General features: G+C 34.8%; 1 protein-coding gene across 3 annotated transcripts in view; it reads right to left on the bottom strand.

Annotated features, from left to right (window-relative positions):
* LOC150103149 (tetratricopeptide repeat protein 5-like) overlaps window positions 1-22,725 on the bottom strand; it is a 132,142-nt gene that overhangs the window by 5,217 nt on the left and 104,200 nt on the right. For all 3 annotated transcript variants that reach the window (XM_090397416.1, XM_090397417.1, XM_090397418.1), the window contains exon 9: window positions 19,000-19,144. In XM_090397416.1, the coding sequence (XP_090253542.1) occupies window positions 19,000-19,144 (145 nt within the window). The remainder of the gene's footprint in view (window positions 1-18,999; window positions 19,145-22,725) is intronic.

Below are 22,725 nucleotides of genomic sequence, written 5' to 3' on the forward strand. Positions count from 1 at the left end.
ATCATCCTTATAAACTACTGCTGTTTCACTCTCCAGTTTGCATCAATGGCAAACAACTACTGCAACATTGTAAGAAGCACTTTAAAATAAAAAAGTGCTGTAAAGCATGTTCTTATAATACATTTCTCTATTTATTCATTTACATTATTCTTTGTGAAACAGGTTAAAAGTACCTGTTTCACAAAGTTAAAATCATTTAAACTTTTGTTATACAGTACAAACTAATAGGTTGGGGAGAGGGAAAAATATTATCATCACTGTATCTACTCTAAATTTGAGAAAACAGTACATTTGAAACTATTTGGTTTGAGATAAAAGCAAATAAGACAAAGTATATAATTAATTGCTGCTATAGACCAAAACTCCACCATGGGATCCTTAAGGGTCTCATGCCAGTCCCAAGCCTGGATAAAGGAGGAGGATCGGTCAGATGAGTGTCGATGCTCTGACCGTAAAGAAAAAACAAAATTGTAATCTGATGCCTATACAATCAACAGCTACAACATGCCGGCTCCGGCATCACCCGGATAAACAAGGCTGGCGATACCAATCAAGCGATCGGGGTTGGATCGAAAAGTGGGATACTGGAAGGAAACAGAAACTAACAGAACTGTTATCAGTAGGAACGTGGAATGTGTGGACACTTTGGATGTCAGGAAAATTAGAACTACTTCATGAGGAAATGAAGAGATATCGGTGGGATATACTAGGATTGGCAGAGATGAGATGGACATCATCTGGAGAGATCAATGGATGCAAAGTAATATGGTCAGGACATGACACCATGCACAAAGCAGGAGTTGGCTTCCTTCTTAGCAAAAGAGCTTGAGAGGCACTGTTGGGCTACAAACCAGTTAATGAACGAATCATAGTAGCAAGATTTCAGGCAAAGCCATTCACAACATATCAATAGTTCAGATATATGCATCCACATCTGACAGCACAGATGAGGATATTGACTTATTCTACAAAGATCTGACAGAGACAATAGAAACAATACCAAAGCAAGATGTGCTAATTATTGAAGGAGATTGGAATGCCAAAGTTGGAATAGATAATGATGGTTGGGAAAGAGTCATGGGAAAATATGGTTTCGGAGAAAGAAATGAACGAGGTGAAAAATTGTTAGAATTTGCTGTGGACCACGAGATGATGATCTGTAACACAAGATTCCAACAAAAGGAGTGTAGAAAATGGACGTGGCGATCAAATGATGGGAAAACCAAAACCAAAAACATGACTGATATGATTAAAAGAAGATGGATAACATCAGTACAGCAATGTCGAACTTTTCAAGGAGTGGATATAGACTCGGACCATAGTTTAGTGATTGCAAACATCAAGTTGAAATTAAAAAAGAAATATAAACCCCAACATCAAAATAGAAGAGATACAGCATGAATAAGTAAAGCAGAAATAGGAAGCAGGTACAGAACAGTGTTAGAAGAGAAACTTAAAAGTGTGGAGAAAGAAAAAAACTCGAATTTAAGAGTGAAAAGAGTAATGAAGGCGATAGAAGATGCAGTTGAAGAAACAGTACCAGAAGAAATGGATTACACAAGAAACACTGAAGTTAGTACAGGAGAAAAGAATGTTGAAGATAAAAAGGGATACATCAGAAGAAAGTGTAATGAGGTGAAAAAAGCAGTCAGAATGGATAAGATGAAATGGGTAGAAGCCCAATGCAACAATATAGAACAGTACTATGGAGAGCATAAAACAAGGGAGGTATACAAAATGATCAGAACCATTAATAGAAAGTGGCAACCAAAACAGACCACAATTAAAGATGAAAAAGGCAAAGTATTGATGAATAAAGAAAAAATTGTACAGTGGTGGACAAGATACTGTAGTGAGTTATATGAAGAAAAACTAGATTCAGATAGCATTGGGAAACTGACTGAAGAATTGAAGCAGATATCACCACCAGGTAATGAGCATGATATGGACATTTTAAGAGGAGAGGTAGAAAAAATAATAGGACGGCTAAAACACAACAAGAGTCCTGGTAACGATAACATTACTGGAGAAATGGAGATATGGCTAGAATAAAAATTATAGAACAATTGCCTTGATAAGTCACTTTGATAAAGTGATGATCATCATACTGACAGAAAGATTGAGAACACAATTGGAAGCATATCTTGCAGACGAGCAAGCAAGATTTAGGAAGGATAGAACTACAATTCAACAGATTTTGACAATGAGGTTAATAGCAGAGAAAGCTAGGAGAAAAAACAAAAACATATATACTTGTTTTGTTGATTTTCAGAAAGCATTTGACAGTATTGACCAGAAAGTGACATTAGCAGTTCTGGAATCCTATGGAATTGATAAAAAACTAATAGCTATATTAAAAGATGTTTATCAGAATGCAGTTGCAGCAGTTAGAATAGGTGATGATTTGGGGAAATGGTTTAAAACAAGCAGAGGTACTAGACAGGGAGACCCAATATCACCAAGCATTTTCATCACACATTTAAAAAGAGCAATGGACAAATTGAAGGAAGATGCCAAAGGAATATCTGTACACGGAATGAGAATTAACAATCTGAGATTTGGACTTGTTATGAACTTGGAAAAAAACAAAGACAATGGTATTTGGTGAGAAGAACATGAAACAAAAGATACAAGTGGATGGAACTGATATAGAAAATGTAGAACAATTCACATATTTGGGAAGTAAACTGACATATGACTTGGACTGTAAAAAAGAAATAAAGATCAGGATTGCAAAGGGAACAACAAATCTGAAGGCCATGGATAACATCTGGAAAAGTAAAGTGATCAGCCTGCAAACAAAACTAAGAGTACTGGAGACATGCATCTTCAACGGTGTACTGTACGGATCTGAAACGTGGGTAATAAATAAAGAATCAAGAAAAAGAATTTTGGCATTTGAAAGAACTTGTTACAGGAAGATTCTAAGAATAGGATGGGTACAGAAAATCACCAATGAAGAGCTCTATCAGAAGATACAACCAAAACAGAATCTAATGCAGAAGATTATAAAACAGAAGCTGCAATTATTTGGATACATCTGTAGAATGAGTGAGGACTGGAAAACTAAAGACATTTATGTTTGGTATTTTGGATGGTTTAAACAGAAGAGGTAGACCATACAGAGAATGGACAGACGACATAAAAGACTGGTGTGGAATGGGTGTACAAAAACTGCGACACTGTGCACTGGACAAAGAAAGGTGGAAGAAGATAGTGAAATAGGCATCAGACATCAATGGGCAGTGAGCCCATGGTTCATGATGATGTTAGACCAGAAGCAGCAAAAGAATATGTTATGACATACATTGGCAAATTAGCTCAATGAGTGTAGGTCGAGTGGCCTTCATGGGGAGGCCTTAACTATGAGGCCTATATCAGAAGGGTACATTTTGGAGTGGGGGAGAAATGAACTTTATATAGCTATTGAGATATGTTATCTGGAGTTTTAGAATGTTGGATTTGGTGGTGATCTTATAGTACAAATAATCTTCACTTAAAGAAGGGGAAAATGGACTTTATTATACTGGTGATAACAGGCAGCTTGGAGCTGTGCTATTAGCTTAAGAAGCTACAAAGGAAGGATATTAGTAATGCATGGAAAATGATCAAGTAATATTTAAATATCAGACTGCATGTCTTCTAGGGTAAGGAATTAGACAGGATTCCTTACCTTACCTTACTAGATATTACCTTAGATTAAAATCAGATAGGAATTAAATGGATTAGAAACATGATAGAGAAGCTTCAAATGCAGAAAATTTTACGGAAGATAGATAAGGAGAAAAGTTATCAAAAGGCTCACAACTAACAAAATGCACAGTATGAAAGGTGATCAGCATGGTGAGATATTGGTTAAACCAAAATAAAAAAGGATGGTACAAAATGACAAAATTTCATGCCGGCTGGGGCGTCACTCGGTTAAACAAGGCCCACGTTGTTTTCGCCAGGGAACCAGGGCGAACAGCAGAAAGTCAGCTACTGGAACAAATCTGAAAACAAACCCCAACTCAACGTCACCAGAGTTAAAGATCGGTACTATCAACATAAGAAGCCTGAACAGCAAAGAAATGGAGCTAGCTGAGGAATTAGATAAGTACCAGATCGACATAATAGGGGTAACTGAAACAAAAAAGACAAAAACTGGTGAGATCTTTCTGAGCAATAAATACAAAATGTTATATTCAGGCAATGACAATCAAGGAAAAGAAGGAGTAGCCATAGTATTCAACACAAAATATGAGGCTAATCTTCTTCAATGGCAGTCAGTCTCAAGTAGAGTAATGTGGGCAAATATGAGAATGGGGAACCGAACAATGAGACTTATTTGTGCCTATGGTCCCACAGAAGGTTTTACTAAGGTAGAAGTGAAGGAATTTTTTGAGGCTTTAGAAAAAGCAACTGACACAATGAATAAGGAAAAGTTGGTCCTTGTTGGAGATCTAAATAGCAGAGTAGGAAATGATTGTCAGGCATACAAAAATATTTTGGGAAAATTTGGAGAAAAGAGCAAAGCTAATAATAATGGCAAATACTGTTGGATTTCTGCTCAGGACATGGACTGGTTATTACTAACACCATGTTCAAACATAAAAATGTGCACAAATTCACATGGAGAGAAGAGGCTAGGAATAAGAAAAGTCTCATTGACTATGTTATTTCTGATAGTGATGTTTTGTCCCTGGTGCAGAACACCAGAGTGTACAGAGGATTTGAAATTGGAAGTGATCACTATTTAGTCTTGAGCAGGATAAAATTGAATTTCATATTCAAAAGAATAACATGTAAGAAAGTTTTAAAGCGAATAAAAGTTGAGCAGCTCTCAGTTGTGAACTGTAGACTAAAATACACAAAGATTATTGAAGAAAAAATGAAAGAGCTTGAGAACAGGAATCAAATCTTGGAGATTCAGTGGCAAACTCTGAAGAAAACATTGATTGATTCTGCCAGAGAGGCATGTGATGAGGTTGTATGCATGGATAAAAAAATCAGAACTCCCTGGTGGACACAGGAAGTTAAAGAGGCAGTGAAGGAAAAGAAGAAAGCACATCAAAAGTTCCTGGCAAATAAGTCAGCTTGTGCTCTTAGAGAATACAGAGACAAATGCAAGAATGCTAAACACTGTGCAAAACTAGCTAAACAAAAGTTATGGGAAGACTTTGGCAAGAATATAGAAAATAAATATCAAGAAGGTGGCAAAATATTCTGGAGGTTGTTGAAGAAGCTTAGGACTGGAGGAAAGAGTGCTGTAAAAGGAGTTAGAGATGATAAAGGTGATAAGAAAATGGAAGAAAAAGATATCCTTGAAGTATGGAGTAATTATTTCAAAGAGTAATTTCAAAGTAATTAATACTTTGAAAAACTGCTAAATGAAACAAGCAGTGATGACAGCACAGTGGTAAAAAACACTGACCAGGCATGCAGTCAGGAATACATATCCATAACTTGAAGTAGAAAAATCCATCAAAGGCTTGAAATGTGGAAAGGCAGCAGGAGTAGATGATATTTGACCATAAATGCTGTAGTATGGTGGTATAAGAGTCTTACAGTGGCTGCACTGCATAGTTCAGAAAGCCTGGGCAGAGGGATGAATTCCCGATGATTGGAGTAGAGCTCTCATGGTACCCATATATAAAAAGGGAAATAAAACTGAATGAGAATTACAGAGGTATTTCCCTACTGAGTGTTCCTGGCAAGATCTATGCAAGTATACTTGAGAAACAGTTGAGAAGAATTGTGGAAAAAAAGCTTGGTGAAGAACAAGCTAGATTCAGGCCAAATATAGGCTGTCAGGATCAGATCTTCACTTTACGACAAATAGTCGAGAAAGCACGGGAATATAACAAAGATCTGTATTTAAGTTTTGTCGATTTGGAAAAGGCATATGACAAGGTGCCAAGAGAGAAGCTATTCAATACACTACAGTTATATGGTGTCAATGGGGCATGATATTGTGTAATACTTAGTCTGTATTTGAGTTGTAAGTCAGCAGTTAGAATTGAAGAAAGTACAGGAAGATGGTTTAATGTTAAATCTGGTGTGAGACAAGGATGTACATTATCCCCTCTGTTATTCATTATCTATATGGATCACATTATGAAGGAAAGTGGTATTAAACATGATATCAGAATTGGAGATGTTAATGTCAGCTCTTTGCTTTATGCAGACGATGTTATACTTTTAAATAAATCTGCTACAAGTTTGCAAGAGTCCCTGACTAAACTGAATAACTGTTATAATAGATATGGTATGAAGGTCAGCAATAAAAAGACAAAGACAATGAAAATAGGCAGAATCATTGAAAATGTCAACTGTGTTGTTGTGAATGGAGAACTTGTGGAACAAGTAAAACATTTCAGCTACTTAGGCACGATTTTTAGTGAAGATGGTAAATTAAATATGGAAATAGACAACAGAATCAGCAAAGCTGGTATGGTGGGAAGTCAATTGAATAAATTCATATGGAATAAGAGAGAAATTAGTCGGAACACTAAATTAGCTATATACAAGATAATGTTCAAACCAGTTTTAACTTATGGATCTGAGAGCTGGGTCAGAAGTAAAACACTTGACCAAAGACTAGAGACCGCAGATATGAGAGTCCTGAGAAAGATTATAGGCGTGAACAGATGGCATCAATGGCAATATCATATTAAAAATGAGAATATTAGGAAAGAACTTGACATTGTCAGCATCCAGGAATGCGTTAGCAGAGCTAATCTCAGGTGGTATGGTCACTTAAACAGAATGGGCGAATAAAGATTAGCAAAATGACCCAGAGGAAGACCAAGATATAGGTGGATTGATATGGTACAGAGTGCCTTAGACGATAGAAATATAAGATCTGATAATGTTGGCGTCTTGACAAGTAACAGACTGATTTGGAGGAAAATTGTAGATAGGAAGTTAGTAACGATGTAATTTTTTTCATGTAGTACTATCATATCCTGTACACCCTTTGAGGGTACATGGCAGGAATTAGATGATGAAGAGAAAAACGAATAATTATGGGAGGATAATTTTAATGAATGCTGATTGTAGACAGAAGCAGAAGAAATAGTTCTGTGACTGATTCAACATTAATCAAGGTGAGAACAGAGGTGGACAAAGTGGTGATATTTATAAAATTCAATGTGAATGCAGCCACAGGATTAGTTGAGATATCAGGCTGTGTTTTACAAGAAAGTAAGAGAAAAGACAGTGCCCCTAGCCAAACTGAGAGTGAGAAGATGGCAAAACATTTCCATTACATAAAGGAGGCTCCGAGATCGAAGTAGCAAATTACAGCCCAGTTAAGATCTCAGGAGTGTTGGTTAAGGATTCTGGTAAAGCTGGACAGGATTATGATACTTCAAGGGGGGGGGGAGAATGAGGATAGTATGGTTTTGTGAAGGAGGTTTTGCCTTAATAACTTACTTACTTTATACAATAAAGTGACAGTTTAGGTGGAGGGAAATCGCTGTATTATGATATTGCTGAATTTTGCAATGCCACATAAAACTTACATAATAAGTTGGAACAAATGGGAATTAATGCAAACCTAGTGATATGGATAAGCGGGTGGCTAATGGACAGACATCAAAGAGAAAGCAGGTAGTGTGCCCCAGAGAGTTGTACTCAGAGGACTGATGTGTTCAATTTGTACATTAGTGATAGTCATAATCAGTGGCAGCTGGTGACAAAGAAACAGGTGGGGCCAGGGGCCAAAAACAACTAAAAGATTTCAGTTCTTCTCTTAACACATTTGTAAGCCCTGTAGCAGTCCTATCAAGAACATCAATAAATGCTAGAAACCTTTCAATTGGTTGAGAATCTTTTAGGTAATGCAAAATAATTACGAACTGCGAATGTCAAGATACATCGGTTGTCTCGTCTGCTTGCAAGGAAACAAAGCTCTCCTTATCAATTTCACTTTTAATTTCTTCTGTATACACTTTATACATGCAGTCTAAAATGTCATTTTGGTTGGTTTTTGAAGTATTTTTTGCTCCTTTTGAATTTTCAAGATGATCGTTTAAAACACTATCTAATGTAGCTGTGTGAAACCATATCTAAAAACAGTCCTTGATTGTTCGAATCGATAGTTTCGTCATGTCCTCTTAATGGCGGTTCGTGTATACACTACAAAATTTTATGCAGTCTATGATCCTCAATAAAGTATGTCTATTTTTGTCAATTAATTCATTATGTTTCTTAATATTAAGACGATATCCAGTATCAATGGAAGATGTTCATTTTACCGAACATTTTTGAAATTGCACCGCATTGTTTATATGAATTTTACTGGATTCGTGTTTTTGTATTCGCTCGGAAAGATAATATCGATTATCAATAAACTATCAATTTTGTTCATAGTTAAGTATTGTTTATGGACATAATAAAAATTTAAACTTTAAAATAAATTATAACAAAAACGACAATAATTAAATACACTAAAAACAATAAAACAGATCAACAACGAGAATAAATAATAAGAAAGAATCGCATGCTATTTACGTACAAACGCAGTGATTGGGCCAGACTAAACGGGGCCCCAAAATAAGCTTTGTGCCCGGTAAACAAACATGCTTGCTAGTACACGTGCCAACACAGTGACTGGGCCAGACTAAACTGGCCCCAAGATAAGCGTTGTATCCGGTAAACAAACACAATTGCTAGTGCATGTGCTTCACAATCAAAGAATCGCACGCTATATACGTACGTGGCAACGCAGTGACTGGGCCAGACTAAACTGGTCCCAAGATAAACGTTGCGCCCGGTAAACAAACACAATCGCTAGCGAACATGCCTCATACATGCCCTGTGTTCTACACATATAAAATAGGGCCAGCCGTGGCTGGCCCCAGAGACTGTACTAAGTCGCATTATACAATATTGCCAAAAAATACTACAGTAATTTTTTTTATTCAACAATAAAACATGTTGGAAATAGATAAAAAAAATATAATAATTACAGGAAACATATTTTTTAAAACTACAATTATTGGGCTATTTATACAAATATAGGTGGGGCCCAGCCCCTTATGGCCCCTGGTCATAATATGGAATTTTTGCCAATGATGCAATACTGGAAAGAACATAACAGTGATGTGAGTTCTTGTGGAATGATCTAAATGAAGTGGGAGTTGAGGCAAACATTCAGTATATCAAAGTATAGTTATACTTTGGGATGAAAAAAACTTCAGGCTGTGTATCAGACATATGAAACTGCACAACATGAAATTGATGAACCTAGGGATTTTAAGATAATAGAAGAGTTGGGGCAAAATGCTTTTCCAATTTCCTTTATACAGTCTTTCTGTGAGGAACCTGCTCATATACTAACATTAAAATCAGTATACACCACTTGACATGAAAGATAAAAACGTGCTTAAAAAATAATATGTACAGATATAAAATGGATAAATATATTAAACATATACTTAAAATCTGAAAATGCAATTTTAAGTATATAGCAGATCCCAGTTAATTCAAGAGATTGAAATTATCAGCACTTTTAATTAACACATCAAAAATTATATGATTCCATAAAGTTTACTTATGCTACTGTTACTAAACACTCCAATGGATGGCATTCATCCATCATCATGAAATTACTGATTTGTACCCTCAAGGAGTACTAGCAGAATAGTACATGATTAAGTTTGCATTATTTTTAATGTTTATTAACTTCTTATCAACAATTTTCCTCCAAATTCAAAACTCCAATATTGTCAGATTTTGGTCTCCTAAGGCACTTATGGAGCTTCTGTAGTTCAGTCAGTACAGACGAAGCTCTTTGGTTGGAAACACCTGGATTCAGTTCCGTTCCATGATGCGAGGAACCTTTCTTTTTTTTTTTTTTATCAGGTCTTTTTTTGACTAAAGGTCTCTCATATGGGTGGAGAGTTTTTTTTTTTTTGCCTGCAAACTCAGGTTTTTCATCCCTCAAAACAGGCAAACTGGCCCTGTGAATATACAGTCATAATATACTTATTGGGTAAGGAAGGCAATGGGAAAACAACTTGTTGCATAATCACTTCTCTGATTAAGTAGCATACTACTACCCTACCAACTATAAGGTTGATAACACACACACACACAAAAGGCACTTATAAATGCATCTACACTAGTGACCAAAATTGTGGAAATCTTTTGGAAAAAGTATATTTCTGAGGTTTGATGGCTCATAACACCACTTTTTTTTTTTTTTTTTTTGAGTAATACCATAAAATTATATATCAATGGAAAGATAATTTAATTAAGAATGTAATGCAATAACTTTTATGAAGGATTTTTTTATTAGAAAAGCAGTTATAAAGAAGAAAAGCGAAACACAGAAAAAATGAGATATACAAAAATTCTCACAATGTGAGTTAATACTTAGTTGGGTAACCTTTAGCGTTAATTACGGCCTTACAATGCCTTCCCATGGAGTGAACCAAGTTTTTTAGTTCTGAAGCTGTTATAATGTGAAACCAAGATTGAATTATTGCTTCTATTAATTGGGTTTTATTGCCGGGTTGCTTCTGACTAACAAGTTTCTTTAGTCGGCTGCATAGATTTTCGAATGGGTTAAGGTTTGGGCTATTCCCAGGCCATTCCAGCAGTGGAATATGATTATCTTGAAAGCACTTTTTGCACACAGCAACAACATGACTGAATCCTGGGATAATGAAGCATTTATATTATCTTGGAAAAGATCACGTGCAGAAGGCTTCAGTTTGGGCTCAAGTATTTCATTTATGTATTTTTGGGCATTTATATTCCCATTAATCACGCAAATTCTGCCCACACCTTTTGATGTCATACAACCCCATATCATAACACTAAGTTGGTGTTTCACGGTAGGTGTAATGCAATCAGGATGCAAATCTTCTCCGATTCTTCTTCTTATGTATTTTATGCCATCACTACCAAACAGGGAGATTTTGGTCTCATTACTCCAAATAACACTGTCCCATTGTTCCGCTATCCAGTTAACATGGGTTTTAGCCCTTACAACACCTTCCCATGGAGTGAACCAAGTTTTTTAGTTCTGAAGCTGTTATAATGTGAAATCAAGATTGAATTATTGCTTCTATTAATTGGGTTTTATTGCCGGGTTGCTTCTGACTAACAAGTTTCTTTAGTCAGCTCCATAGATTTTCGATTGGGTTAAGGTTTGGGCTATTCCCAGGCCATTCCAGCAGTGGAATATGATTATCTTGAAAGCACTTTTTGCACACAGCAGAAACTGTGTGCAGAAGAACTTCGGCGCAGACACTGCAGTCTATGCTGAACAGTCCTTGCACTCAACTTCACATTGTATTGCGCCATTTCATCTTGCATACACCCAGATGATTTTCTTCTGTCACGTAGGCACAGTTTCTCAATTCTTCTATCATCACTTGATGTTGTGCACCTTTTCCTGCCTTTACCAGTCTGGTTTTGTAGTGACTGAGTCTCCGTATACCTCTTCAAAAATTTAGAAATTCCACCTTTGGTTAAGTTTCCACCAATTTTTCTTCTAATTTCTTCATAACTTTAGCCTTGTTCTTCAATACATGACATCAATAGCTGAATCCTACTGTGACCTTATTGGCTTACTGCCAAAACAAGATGACACCTTAGTAAATAATAATATTTGGTTTACTGATCAAGTGTTGATCAATTTTATTAACTGAACCAACTAGTTTCGCCACAGATGATGCCAACAGATAAGTGTGGCGAAACTAGTTAATAAATTAAACTAGTTCAGTTAATAAAATTGATCAACAGATGACACCTAATTGGCTCTCTAAACACTGATGCTCATTGGCTACATTCAAATGAAGGAAAGCTACTTCATATCAACCTAAGCAAGTTGTGCTTCTTTTTTTTGGTTATTTGGCTATAACTCTTCATAGAATACAGATAATTGAAAAACTTTGTTGCATTACATTCTTGATTAAATTATCTTTCCATTGATATATAATTTTATGGTATTACACAAAAAAAAAAAAAAAGTGGTGTTATGAGCCATAAAACCTCAAAAATACACTTTTTCCAAAAGGTTTCCACAATTTTGGCCACTATGTACCTATTGTTCTTCATCTGAGTCCTTTTCCTGGCACAAAACCTGTTTTACTAACGTTTTCCCTCTCTCTCTCTCTATCATTCTGTTTAAGTGACCACATCGAATGCTAACAATAGCAAATTCTTTCCTAATACTTTATTTTCATGTGATTCTGCCAGTGATACTCATTTTTTTTTATCCCCTAATTTTTTTTAGAATTTATATCTCATATCTGTGGTCTCTAGTTTTGTTTTGTTTTTTTGATCAACTATCTTATCTAACCCCAAGTTAAAACTTGGTTTGAATAATGTTTCATAAACTGCTAGTGGTGTGGCAAATTTTTCTCTTCTTCCATATAAATTTATTCAATTGGCTCTCTACCATACCAGCTATGCTTATTCTGTTGTCTATTTTCCATATTTAATTTTACTTGTTACATAGGTTTTCCATTGGGAATACAGTTGATGTTTTCCAGATTCCTGCCTGTTGTTTCAGTTTTTATATTTTTATTGCTAATTTTCACCAAACTTGCTACAGCAGCTCTTCGATTAAACTTAAATAATCCAGAAGACTTTATACCTGGATTTATTTAAGAGCACTCACTATTTAGCATAAAATAAGGACTTGAGTTTGAATATCTCCAATTCTTACATCCAGTTTAATGCATCAACTCACTTTCCTTTTATCCTTTTTCATTTCTAACTGCTGCCTGTCAACTTAAATATAGATTATATACTGCTCTGTTTATCTATATAGTTGCACTGTTTTGAACAGCTTTTCCAAATTTACAAGACATAAACATCCTTGTTAGTTGCATGATTTCTCAAAATGAAAATTTGATCCTGACAAATTATTTGGCCTGAATCCAGCTTGTTCTTCTCCAAGTTACTCTTGTACAGTTTTTTTAGTCTGTTCTCAGATAATTTGCATAAATGTTGACTGAAATTCCTCTGATTCTCTCTTTTTTTTTTTTTTAAAAATAGCAGATGGTTACTATAACAGCTCTGCTCCAATCATTCAGAATTTGACATGAATTATGAAGCATAGTGAATTCAAAACTTTTACAATTGAGCATGTCTGGTCAAATGTCAGATATTCCAGTTGCCTTTTCACATTTCAGGTTTCTGATAGAGAAAACTATCTTGAATGTTGATATATACTGCTGATTTTTTTGAAAATCAGATCCACATGAAAGGTTACAATAGCACTATCACTGTTCTATTATTGCTTGTTTCATTTAACAGTCTTTCAAATTAATTACTGCTGATATTCAGAATATATTTATTATCAGTTTTATGTTACAGTGTTCTCTGATTCCTTTCTACTCTTTCCCAACATTTTGTCCCCTAACATACAACTCAGCTTTCTACTGTTTCCAAGATTCCACCATAAAGTGTAGATTTTTCTATCCTTGCAAAGAATTTCACCATGTGTCTCCAAAGCTTGGTTCTCTTCAAATGCTTATTATTATTTTTTAATATTGCATATTTGAGTCTACAATTCCCCTCTGAAAGCTACTCAAGCCTTAATTCATTAAAAAAGTTTTGAAAATCCCCCCCAGTATAATATTCAAAAATAGAAATCTTTGTGAATTTAAATAAAACTCCTGTTAATTTTTCTGGAAGAATGTTATGATATAGTACTCAAAAGTGCTAGGATCCTTGATTATACATGTTGATCTGATATTTTGATTGGAAAGATTTTTATTTTGCATAAAAATTCCCCTCTCCACAATTATTCGTTATTTAAGAAAATGCCATCAAGGCACGTGGAAGTGATATTTGCATCCATAATGCTAGACTTCCCAAAGATTGAATCTAGTTAGTGATTAAAAGAACTTTTTCTAACCCTTTCTGGAACTGGTCAATCTTGGGCACAGATAAGTGGGTGTTTTTTTTTTCTAGGAAACTTGCATTTTTCATCCTGTAAACTCAAGAAAATTGAATGCAGGATCTACACTTTTCAGACAATAATATACTGTGTTAGAAATTACAAGATGGCAGCATTTGTCTGCCTCCCCTTTTCACCGAATGCTCTTTATAATTAGTGATAGTCTTGGGCTTTTCCCAGCTATCTCTGATTGGACACTCAGTGTCCAAATGGTTTTGCATACTCACTAGAGAAATAAAAGGCATTAGCAGATTGTTTTTTTCTTGGATTAAAAAAAAGCTATTTATAGGTTGTATTAATTTCTAAACTGGCAGTAGGGGGAGAAATTGCATACAGTCAATATCAGATCAAAAACAAATGGTTAAATTATCTGTTTCAACATAAGTAGATAATCATACAAAACAAATAATGGAAGACTTAGGTTAAAATTAATTATTACGCATAGAATTTTAGGCAATTTAATGCAGTTGGCTTGCCTTTTTCTCTGCTGCATCCCCCTTGAGGAATAGTATTTTATGCCTGTAGGTATGTGTTCACAGGACCAGTTTGCTTGTTTCAAAGGATAAAAAAAAAACATCCTCCTCCATCTCCATATGAGACCAGCACTCACCTTTAATCAATAAACCCTGATAAAGGTTCCTCGCATCATAGATGCGATTCAAACACAGGTCTTTTCAGCAAATGGCTTCATTAAAATTTCCTTAACTATGTAAGCTTCCAGGCATTATCAGTATATAAAAAAGTGCTAATGACAGCTACAGAAAGGCAACAGATGGTCATTAAATTCCTATATATATATATATAAAATCCCTAGGAATGATTGAGAGATTCAAGAACTACCTCTCATAAAGGGAATAAATACATGTATCCCATCAGATTTGTACAAGTTGGGATGATATAATAATGCTTCAGTTTTCTTTATAAACATGTTCCATAAGGAATTTGCTGTTTTTTATACAGGATTCTATGCTTAGCCCATCGCATGTTATGCAAGGCAGAATGTTCATGATGCTTGATGTGTATTTTATATTCATCACAATTAACCAAGGCAAATCTTCCAGACCGTCTAAATAAGACAGGCCACAAGAGCAAGGAATCTAGTAGATGCCTAGAAATTTTATTGAAGGAAGCTTATCTTCAGAAAGAAAAGTAGATTTTTCAAACAGGATGGAATGCTACATAGACATTGAGTGGCTTGAGAGTTTTAGCAATATATTCTAATATTCCTTTAACATATGGAACTGAAACACGAGTAATTTCTTCTTGAGCAGAAGAAGAAGAATTCCCATAACTGTTAAATGTGTTGTTGATAAAGTTATCAACAATACATTTACATTCTTGGCTAATGAAACCATTAGCCAAGAATGTGATTTAATGTATTCTAATTCTTGATGTAAGTCACCTGTAGAACATGAACATAATGTATTAAGAGTGTAATAATCCCAGGATGATGGTGGGACAATGCACGGATGTAACATCCTGTGTGAGTTTTGATGCTAACGACTGTCTTGACTATGGAGTTATCTAACACTGAAAGATACTGATTAAATTCAATCAATAAATAGTTGTTTGATATTGTCTGCAATAACAGACATGTCAACCCTTCCAGGAATGCTTATTTTATCACTAACATATTAGATACATTAATAATTAATATATCTCACCAACTGCACACCACTCAAAAAAAATTTTATTATTATCTAAGGGTCATTACTATGCTGTTTTTTTCCAAACATCCTGCAAATGGACTTTTTTTTTTTTCATTTGAAAGACACAGGCTTTCATACTGTTCCTTCTGAGACTTCTAACAGAATTTGCTTTGAAACTGCTCGTTTCCTGAAACTGAAAGCTCTCAAGTTCTTAAAATATTGTAATTACTGGCTCCTCTTATCTGCTCCTACTGTTAGTTAGATTAATAAATGCAGTAATCTTATTGTTAATGATGTTTCTAGATGGGGGGAAAAAAAAAAAAAAAAAAAAATCGGGAATTTAGGCCTCTCCCCTCCAGGATCTTCCCAAGATCCATATTCCCGTTGTTGACTGTATTGGTGCCATGTATAAACTATCTGTAATTTTGCTCTCGACTTTCACAGGAAAGTCGACCTCTCACACCAAGAACTTTCTGGACTTTAAGAAAAAAATTTGCAATCCTAACCTGGACTCATCTGATATAATGAACAGTTATGATATGTAGTCTTGCTCTTCACTAACATTATCTTTGAAAGATATCACTGAATTACTTAGCAAGATTTTCCTTCTGCTGGCCTGGTTGGCTGAGTGGTTAGCATATCCACTCTCCAGCCAAAAGGCTGTAGGTTCGAATCCCGCCGTGGGCATGGATGCTTGTAATTATCTGTGAAAATACTAGTGGTAGTCAGTAGATGGCGTTGGTGGCTGATCCCAACAGAGAGTTGTAGAGTAGGTGCCCTCCCTCGATGAGTCTTGGAATCCCTAGAGGTGTCTAATAATACTAATATTGTTAAATTTCATGATTTTTAATTCATTTTGGTTATTTTACTTCAGAATAAATTATAAATTGAAGGTACTACAAATGGGGGGAGCTCTCTCTCATCCATGACTGCCTACTGTTTTATAGAATGCTATCAAGTGTCTCCTGAGTGATATATCTTCTAACCTTATGTTATGGTGATATGATGATGACATCTTTGTGATTTGGAATAGTTCTTCAAATGGGAAAATTTTTGTCCAAGATGAATACAGTTAATTTTAGAAAAAAGATTTTTACATCTGCTGATTCTTAGTCAACCAGGTTAAAGTTTTCATTTCTCTGTGTTCTGGAAGGAAATTCGCAGGGCACTAACATCCATGAATTGTCTCACCATCATCCTAGTCAAAAAATGGGACTGTTAATACATTTTACACCAAGGATTACAGTATGCTAAATCAACATTCCTGGCTAATGATTTCAGTTATACCTGTATCAACAATGCATTTAGGCGGTTGATGGGGATGATTGGTAGTAGAGGTTCGGTGTAGTGGTTGAGACAGTTGTATAGTAGGTGTCCTCCTGCGATGAGTCTTCGGACTCCTTGGAAGTGTCACGAATAATAATAATAATAATAATTCCTTCTATTCTACTTTCATATATTAAAGGAATACCAAAACACTCTGCTATAAGTCTCGTTCAACATCTATGTAGCATTTTGTTCTATTTGGAAAATCTTTATCTAAATATATTTCTTTGCTTAAAGTAAAGAAATGCCTATCTTATTTTGAACAATCTGGAAGGCTGCTTTTGTTTGATTGGTCATGGGGGAATAGAAAACATATATTAAGCATGATATGAGCAATCCGATCCCATGAAATAGGCCATCTCTATTAAACATAGGATCCTGTGGAAAAGTTATGCAAGCAAACTTTAGAAGGGAAACCTAAAGAAGAACAAGCCAGGTTCAGACCAAAGAGAAGTGGTCAGATTTTCACTTGAGAAATATAACAAGGATCTGTATTTAAGTGGAAAAGCTTTTTGAATTGCTACAATTCTATGTTGTAAAAAATTCAACATTGCATCAAGCAATACATAGCCTATATTTGAGTTGTAAGTCAGCAGTTAGAAATTGAGATACAGGAAGATGGTTGGATGTAAAATGAAATGTTAGACAAAGGTATGCACTATTTCCACTTTATTCATTATCTGTTTGGATCACAGTATGAAGGAATATGGCATTAAACCAACAAAGTTGAAGATGTTAATCTCAGCTCTTCACTATGTATAGATAATGTTATACTTCTTAACTAAACTGAATATCTGCAGCAACAAATTTAGTATGGAAATCAACAATAAAAGGACGCTGAAAATAGGCAGGAACACTGAAACTATCAGCTTCATCCTGAATGGAAAGCCTATAGAACAAGTTAAACATTTCAGCAATTTAGGCACAATTTTTAGTTAACATGGCAAATTAAATACAGAAATAAGCTAAGTTAGTATGACAGGGAGTCAACTGAATAAATATATGTGGAATAAGGGAGAAATGAATCAAAACACTAAACTAAGCTGTATACAAGAGCATTCAATTGTGCCTCTAAGCTGTGAGATGTACACCAATCAAAAAAGGGAGCATACACAAACTAATAAATCCATGAACAAAAGTTTTCATATTTGTCACATATTTTATTTAGTCATTTTTCCAATATTCCTCCAACCCATTCCACCTTTTAGTTACTTTTAGCCTGTGCCATGTGAGTGAACTGATGCTGACATTAGCAAGTTGCAGAGGCATATTATTTGTTTCAAGTGTCTACTGTCTAGACAGCATAGTCAGTTGAACTCATGCAAATGGCGATGGTTTTTGTAGCTATGTGGATTTAAGTGCTCACAATTTTACAGGTTATAGCTAAATGGGGAGGGGGGAGGGAAGCAACATTAAACACTAGAATTTTTCTGTAGGGTTTAGGTATAAAACTTGACATAATTTGTTTATAAACTACATGCATTTGCAGTATTCAAAAGACTTTGAAGTTACAGATCTGAAGCTGGGTTAGTTGATCAAAGACTCGAGACTGTAGATATGAGAGTTCTGAGAAAAAATTAGGGGAGTGAACAGCATCAATGGCAGAATAATATTAAAAAATTATGTCAGGAAGGAATCTGATGTTTGCATTCAGTAATGTGTGGGCAGAGCTAATCTCAAGTGGTATGGTTACTTACACAGAATGGAAGAGGAAAGGTTAGCAAAACAGATGTTGGATGACAGGAAAACGATCCTGGGGAAGACCAAGGTCTAGGTAGACTGATGTAATAAGAAGTACCTTAGAAGATAAATCCTGATATATAACTTGAGGAAAACTGTCAATAAGAAAGTAATAATGTAAAACTTTCATGTAGTTCTATCATAGTATCCTGCACACACCCCTAAAGGGTACATATCAGGAATTTATATGTGATTATAATTAAATAAGCAGACTGACTATGAATGAATTTTCTTGCATAAGATAATATAAAGATAATTATATCTAAATTAAAGGCATATTTTGGAGATATTTTCTAGAAATATATAACATGCTTATCACTTTGCTATATGTTCACAAACTTAAGTTTATTAATCTGTGGCAAAATTATTGAAAATTACCTTTTCTTGATAGTTAACATTAATAATTTCCACATATGGTTCAGCTATTGCTACTGAATCTCCAATAATGACTCCTTTACCCTGGGCCAAATTATAAATAGTAACAGAAAAACAGGTTTCTTCTTCATCTACCATACAAAACGTGCTGTAAGAAAGAGAAGAGAAGACAGTTAAAATGCATAAATTATACAAAATAGCTGCTACTATATATATGTTACCGCTAAAGTGTAGAAATCAGTTATTCTGCAGATTAACTAGGTATTGTGCAGATTAACTAGGGTGATCCGTTAACGTGCAGAAAATTGTTTCTTTTCTCAAATTACGTAGGTAATCTGCAAATTACCTAGATAATCTGCACATTACCTACTAGGCACTAGTTAAAGTGAAAATAAGATCTTTGCTGGAACAACAGCAACGTTTCTGTACACTTAAATTAACATAATGTTATTTATTTATTTTTCGATATCTAAAGAATCAAGTTAATACAATCAAACAATCAACAAATTAGTTGATAGAATCAATCAGCAATCAAACAATCAAACAATTAAAAAACTATAATACAAAGAACCAAACGGTTTAAAATATTATTACAATTAAGGAAATGAATTTGCAAAACATATGACACTGGCGAAACCAAACTAAAAGTGGAGGGAGAGGGGGGAAGGAGTAGGGAAAGGAAATGAGAGAAACAAACTTTTGAACTTTAACGATACGGAAGCCGTTGATGTGCACATTACCTAGGTACAATGCGGAAAACTCTTGATTCCGCACGTTAACGGAGCAAATCAGTTAATCTGCAGATTAGCTAGGTAATGGGCACATTAACGGCTTTCGAGCTTTAGCGGTAACATATATTAAAATTAGTAATGAAATAATAGGAGTAAACTGGAATTTTTGAAATGCAATAATATAATATGATTCTGTGTACTTGCTTGTTAAAAAAAAAAAAAACCACCAGGAGATATAGTCATGTTTCATTTTTACTAATTTTAATGTTTTAAGTTTCACAAGTTACTATTGGCAATCACTTGAAAGAATGGACATCATCCACACAACATTACTTCAGTTATAAATATTTCTGTGAGGTATCTATGCTCAAAAGATTTAATGGAATCACTGGAGTATGGCTGCACAATTTAATTAAACAAGTCTACAACCATCATAACAAGATGCAGTATCAAAATAGTATTTTTGTATGGTGATATAATAGTAACATAACTTTTTTGATTTTGTTCTATAAACACTTTCATTATTGTTGTCATTTTATAATGTCACTGTGTATGATTTTTCTACTAAAATGGTTAATTTGAAACAAGGAATTGCTATGGCTTAATAAATTTTAGTACAGATTCCAAATAACAAATCAGAATAAAATTCATCCAAATAGCATAGTGTTATTACATGAATAAAGATTTTAAAAAGTAATTAATACATGTAAAGCATTTTGCAAAACATAATCTAAATGGCTAAGAGGAGAAATAAAAATATTTACCAGTCTACACATATTTTCTGAAGTATGAGTATGAAGTGTTTTGAAAGGTAGATAATAAATGTCCAGATCATGCCTGAATGTAGCAGAGTGCAGCCATTTTATAGCATAAATATATGCCAATATATAAGGCAACGGGGCATATAAGATGCTCCACCAAAAAAAGTTTATTTTGTGCTATACTTGCCATATAAGATGGCCATAAATTTTACAGCTAATAGCTTCTTATGCATTACTTTTAATATAACTGTAGATATAGAAATCACAGCAGATATTTTTTATGAACACATAAGATCCAGAGTAAGATGATCAGTAAAATTGTTCATCATCATCAATTTCCTGACATGTACCCTCAAGGGGTGTACAGGATATGATAGTACTACATGAAAAATTTACATCATTACTAACTTCCTATCTAGAATTTTCCTCCAAATTAGTCAATTACTTATCAAGACTCCAACATTATCAGATCTTATATTTCTATCTTCTAAGGCACTTTGTACTGTATCAATCCACCTATATCTTGGTCTTCCTCTTGGTCGTTTTCCTATTAACCTGGCAGAGAACACTTGTTTTGCTCATCTTTCCTCGCCCATTCTGTGTAAGTGATCATACCACCTGAGATTAGCTCTGTTAATGCATTCATGGATGCTGACAATGTCAAGTTCTTTCCTAATATCCTCATTTTTAATATGATATTGCCATTGATGCCATGTGTTCACGCCTCTAATCTTTCTCAGGACTCTCATATCTGCGTCTCTAGTCTTTGGTCAAGTGGTTTTACTTCTGACCCAGCTCTCAGATCCATAAGTTAAAACTGGTTTGAACACTGTCTTGTATACAGCTAATTTAGTGTTCCGACTAATTTCTCTCTTATTCCATATGAATTTATTCAATTGACTTCCCAGCATACCAGGTTTGCTGATTCTGTTGTCTATTTCCATAGTTAATTTACCATCTTCACTAAAAATCGTGCCTAAGTAGCTGAAATGTTTTACTTGTTCCACAAGTTCTCCATTCACAACAACACAGTTGACATTTTCAATGATTCTGCCTATTTTCATTTTCTTTGTCTTTTTATTGCTGACCTTCATACCATATCTATTACAACAGTTATTCAATTTAGTCAGAGAATCTCGCAGACTTGTAGCGGATTTATTTAGAAGTATAACATCATCCGCATAAAGCAAAGAGCTGACATTAATATCTCCAATTCTGATATCATGTTTAATACCACTTTCCTTCATAATGTGATCCATAGAGATAATGAATAACAGAGGAGTTTAACATTAAACCATCTTCCTGTACTTCCTTCGATTCTAACTGCTGACTTACAACTCAAATAAAGACTAAGTATTGTTTGATATAATGCCCCATTGACACCATATAACTGTAGCGTATCGAATAGCTTCTCTCTTGGCACCTTATCATATGCTTTTTCCAGATCGACAAAACTTAAATACAGATCTTTGTTATATTCCCATGCTTTCTCTCAACTATTTGTCGTAAAGTGAAGATCTGATCCTGACAGCCTCTATTTGGCCTGAATCCAGCTTGTTCTTCACTAAGCTTTTCTTCCACAATTCTTGTCAACCGTTTCTCAAGTATACTTGCATAGATCTTGCCAGGAACACTCAGTAGGGAAATACCTCTGTAATTCTCACATTCAGTTTTATTTCCCTTTTTATATATGGGTACTATGAGAGCTCTACTCCAATCATTGGGAATTCGTCCCTCTGTCCAGGCTTTCTGAACTATGCAGTGCAGCCACTGTAAGACTTTTATACCACCATACTTCAGCATTTCTGGTCGAATATCATCTACTCCTGCTGCCTTTCCACATTTCAAGCCTTTGATGGCTTTTTCTATTTCAAGTATGGATATGTATTCCTGACTGCATGCCTGGTCAGTGTTTTTTTTTGCTGTGCTGTCATCACTGCTTGTTTCATTTAGCAGTTTTTCAAAGTAATTACTCCATACTTCAAGGATATCTTTTTCTCCTGTTTTCATGTCACCTTTATCATCTCTAACTCCTTTTACAGCACTCTTTCCTCCATTCCTAAGCTTCTTCAACAACCTCCAGAATATTTTGCCACCTTCTTAATATTTATTTTCTATATTCTTGCCAAAATCCTTCCATGACTTTTGTTTAGCTAGTTTTACACACTGTTTAGCTTTCTTACATTTGTCTCTGTATTCTGTAAGAGTAAAAGCTGACTTATTTGCCAGGAACTTTT

This window comes from Typopeltis vanoorti, chromosome 9, assembly GCF_054136105.1.
Source record: "Typopeltis vanoorti isolate ZY-2024b chromosome 9, IOZ_Tvanoo_1.0, whole genome shotgun sequence".
In the NCBI taxonomy this organism is placed as follows: Eukaryota; Metazoa; Arthropoda; class Arachnida; order Uropygi; family Thelyphonidae; genus Typopeltis; species Typopeltis vanoorti.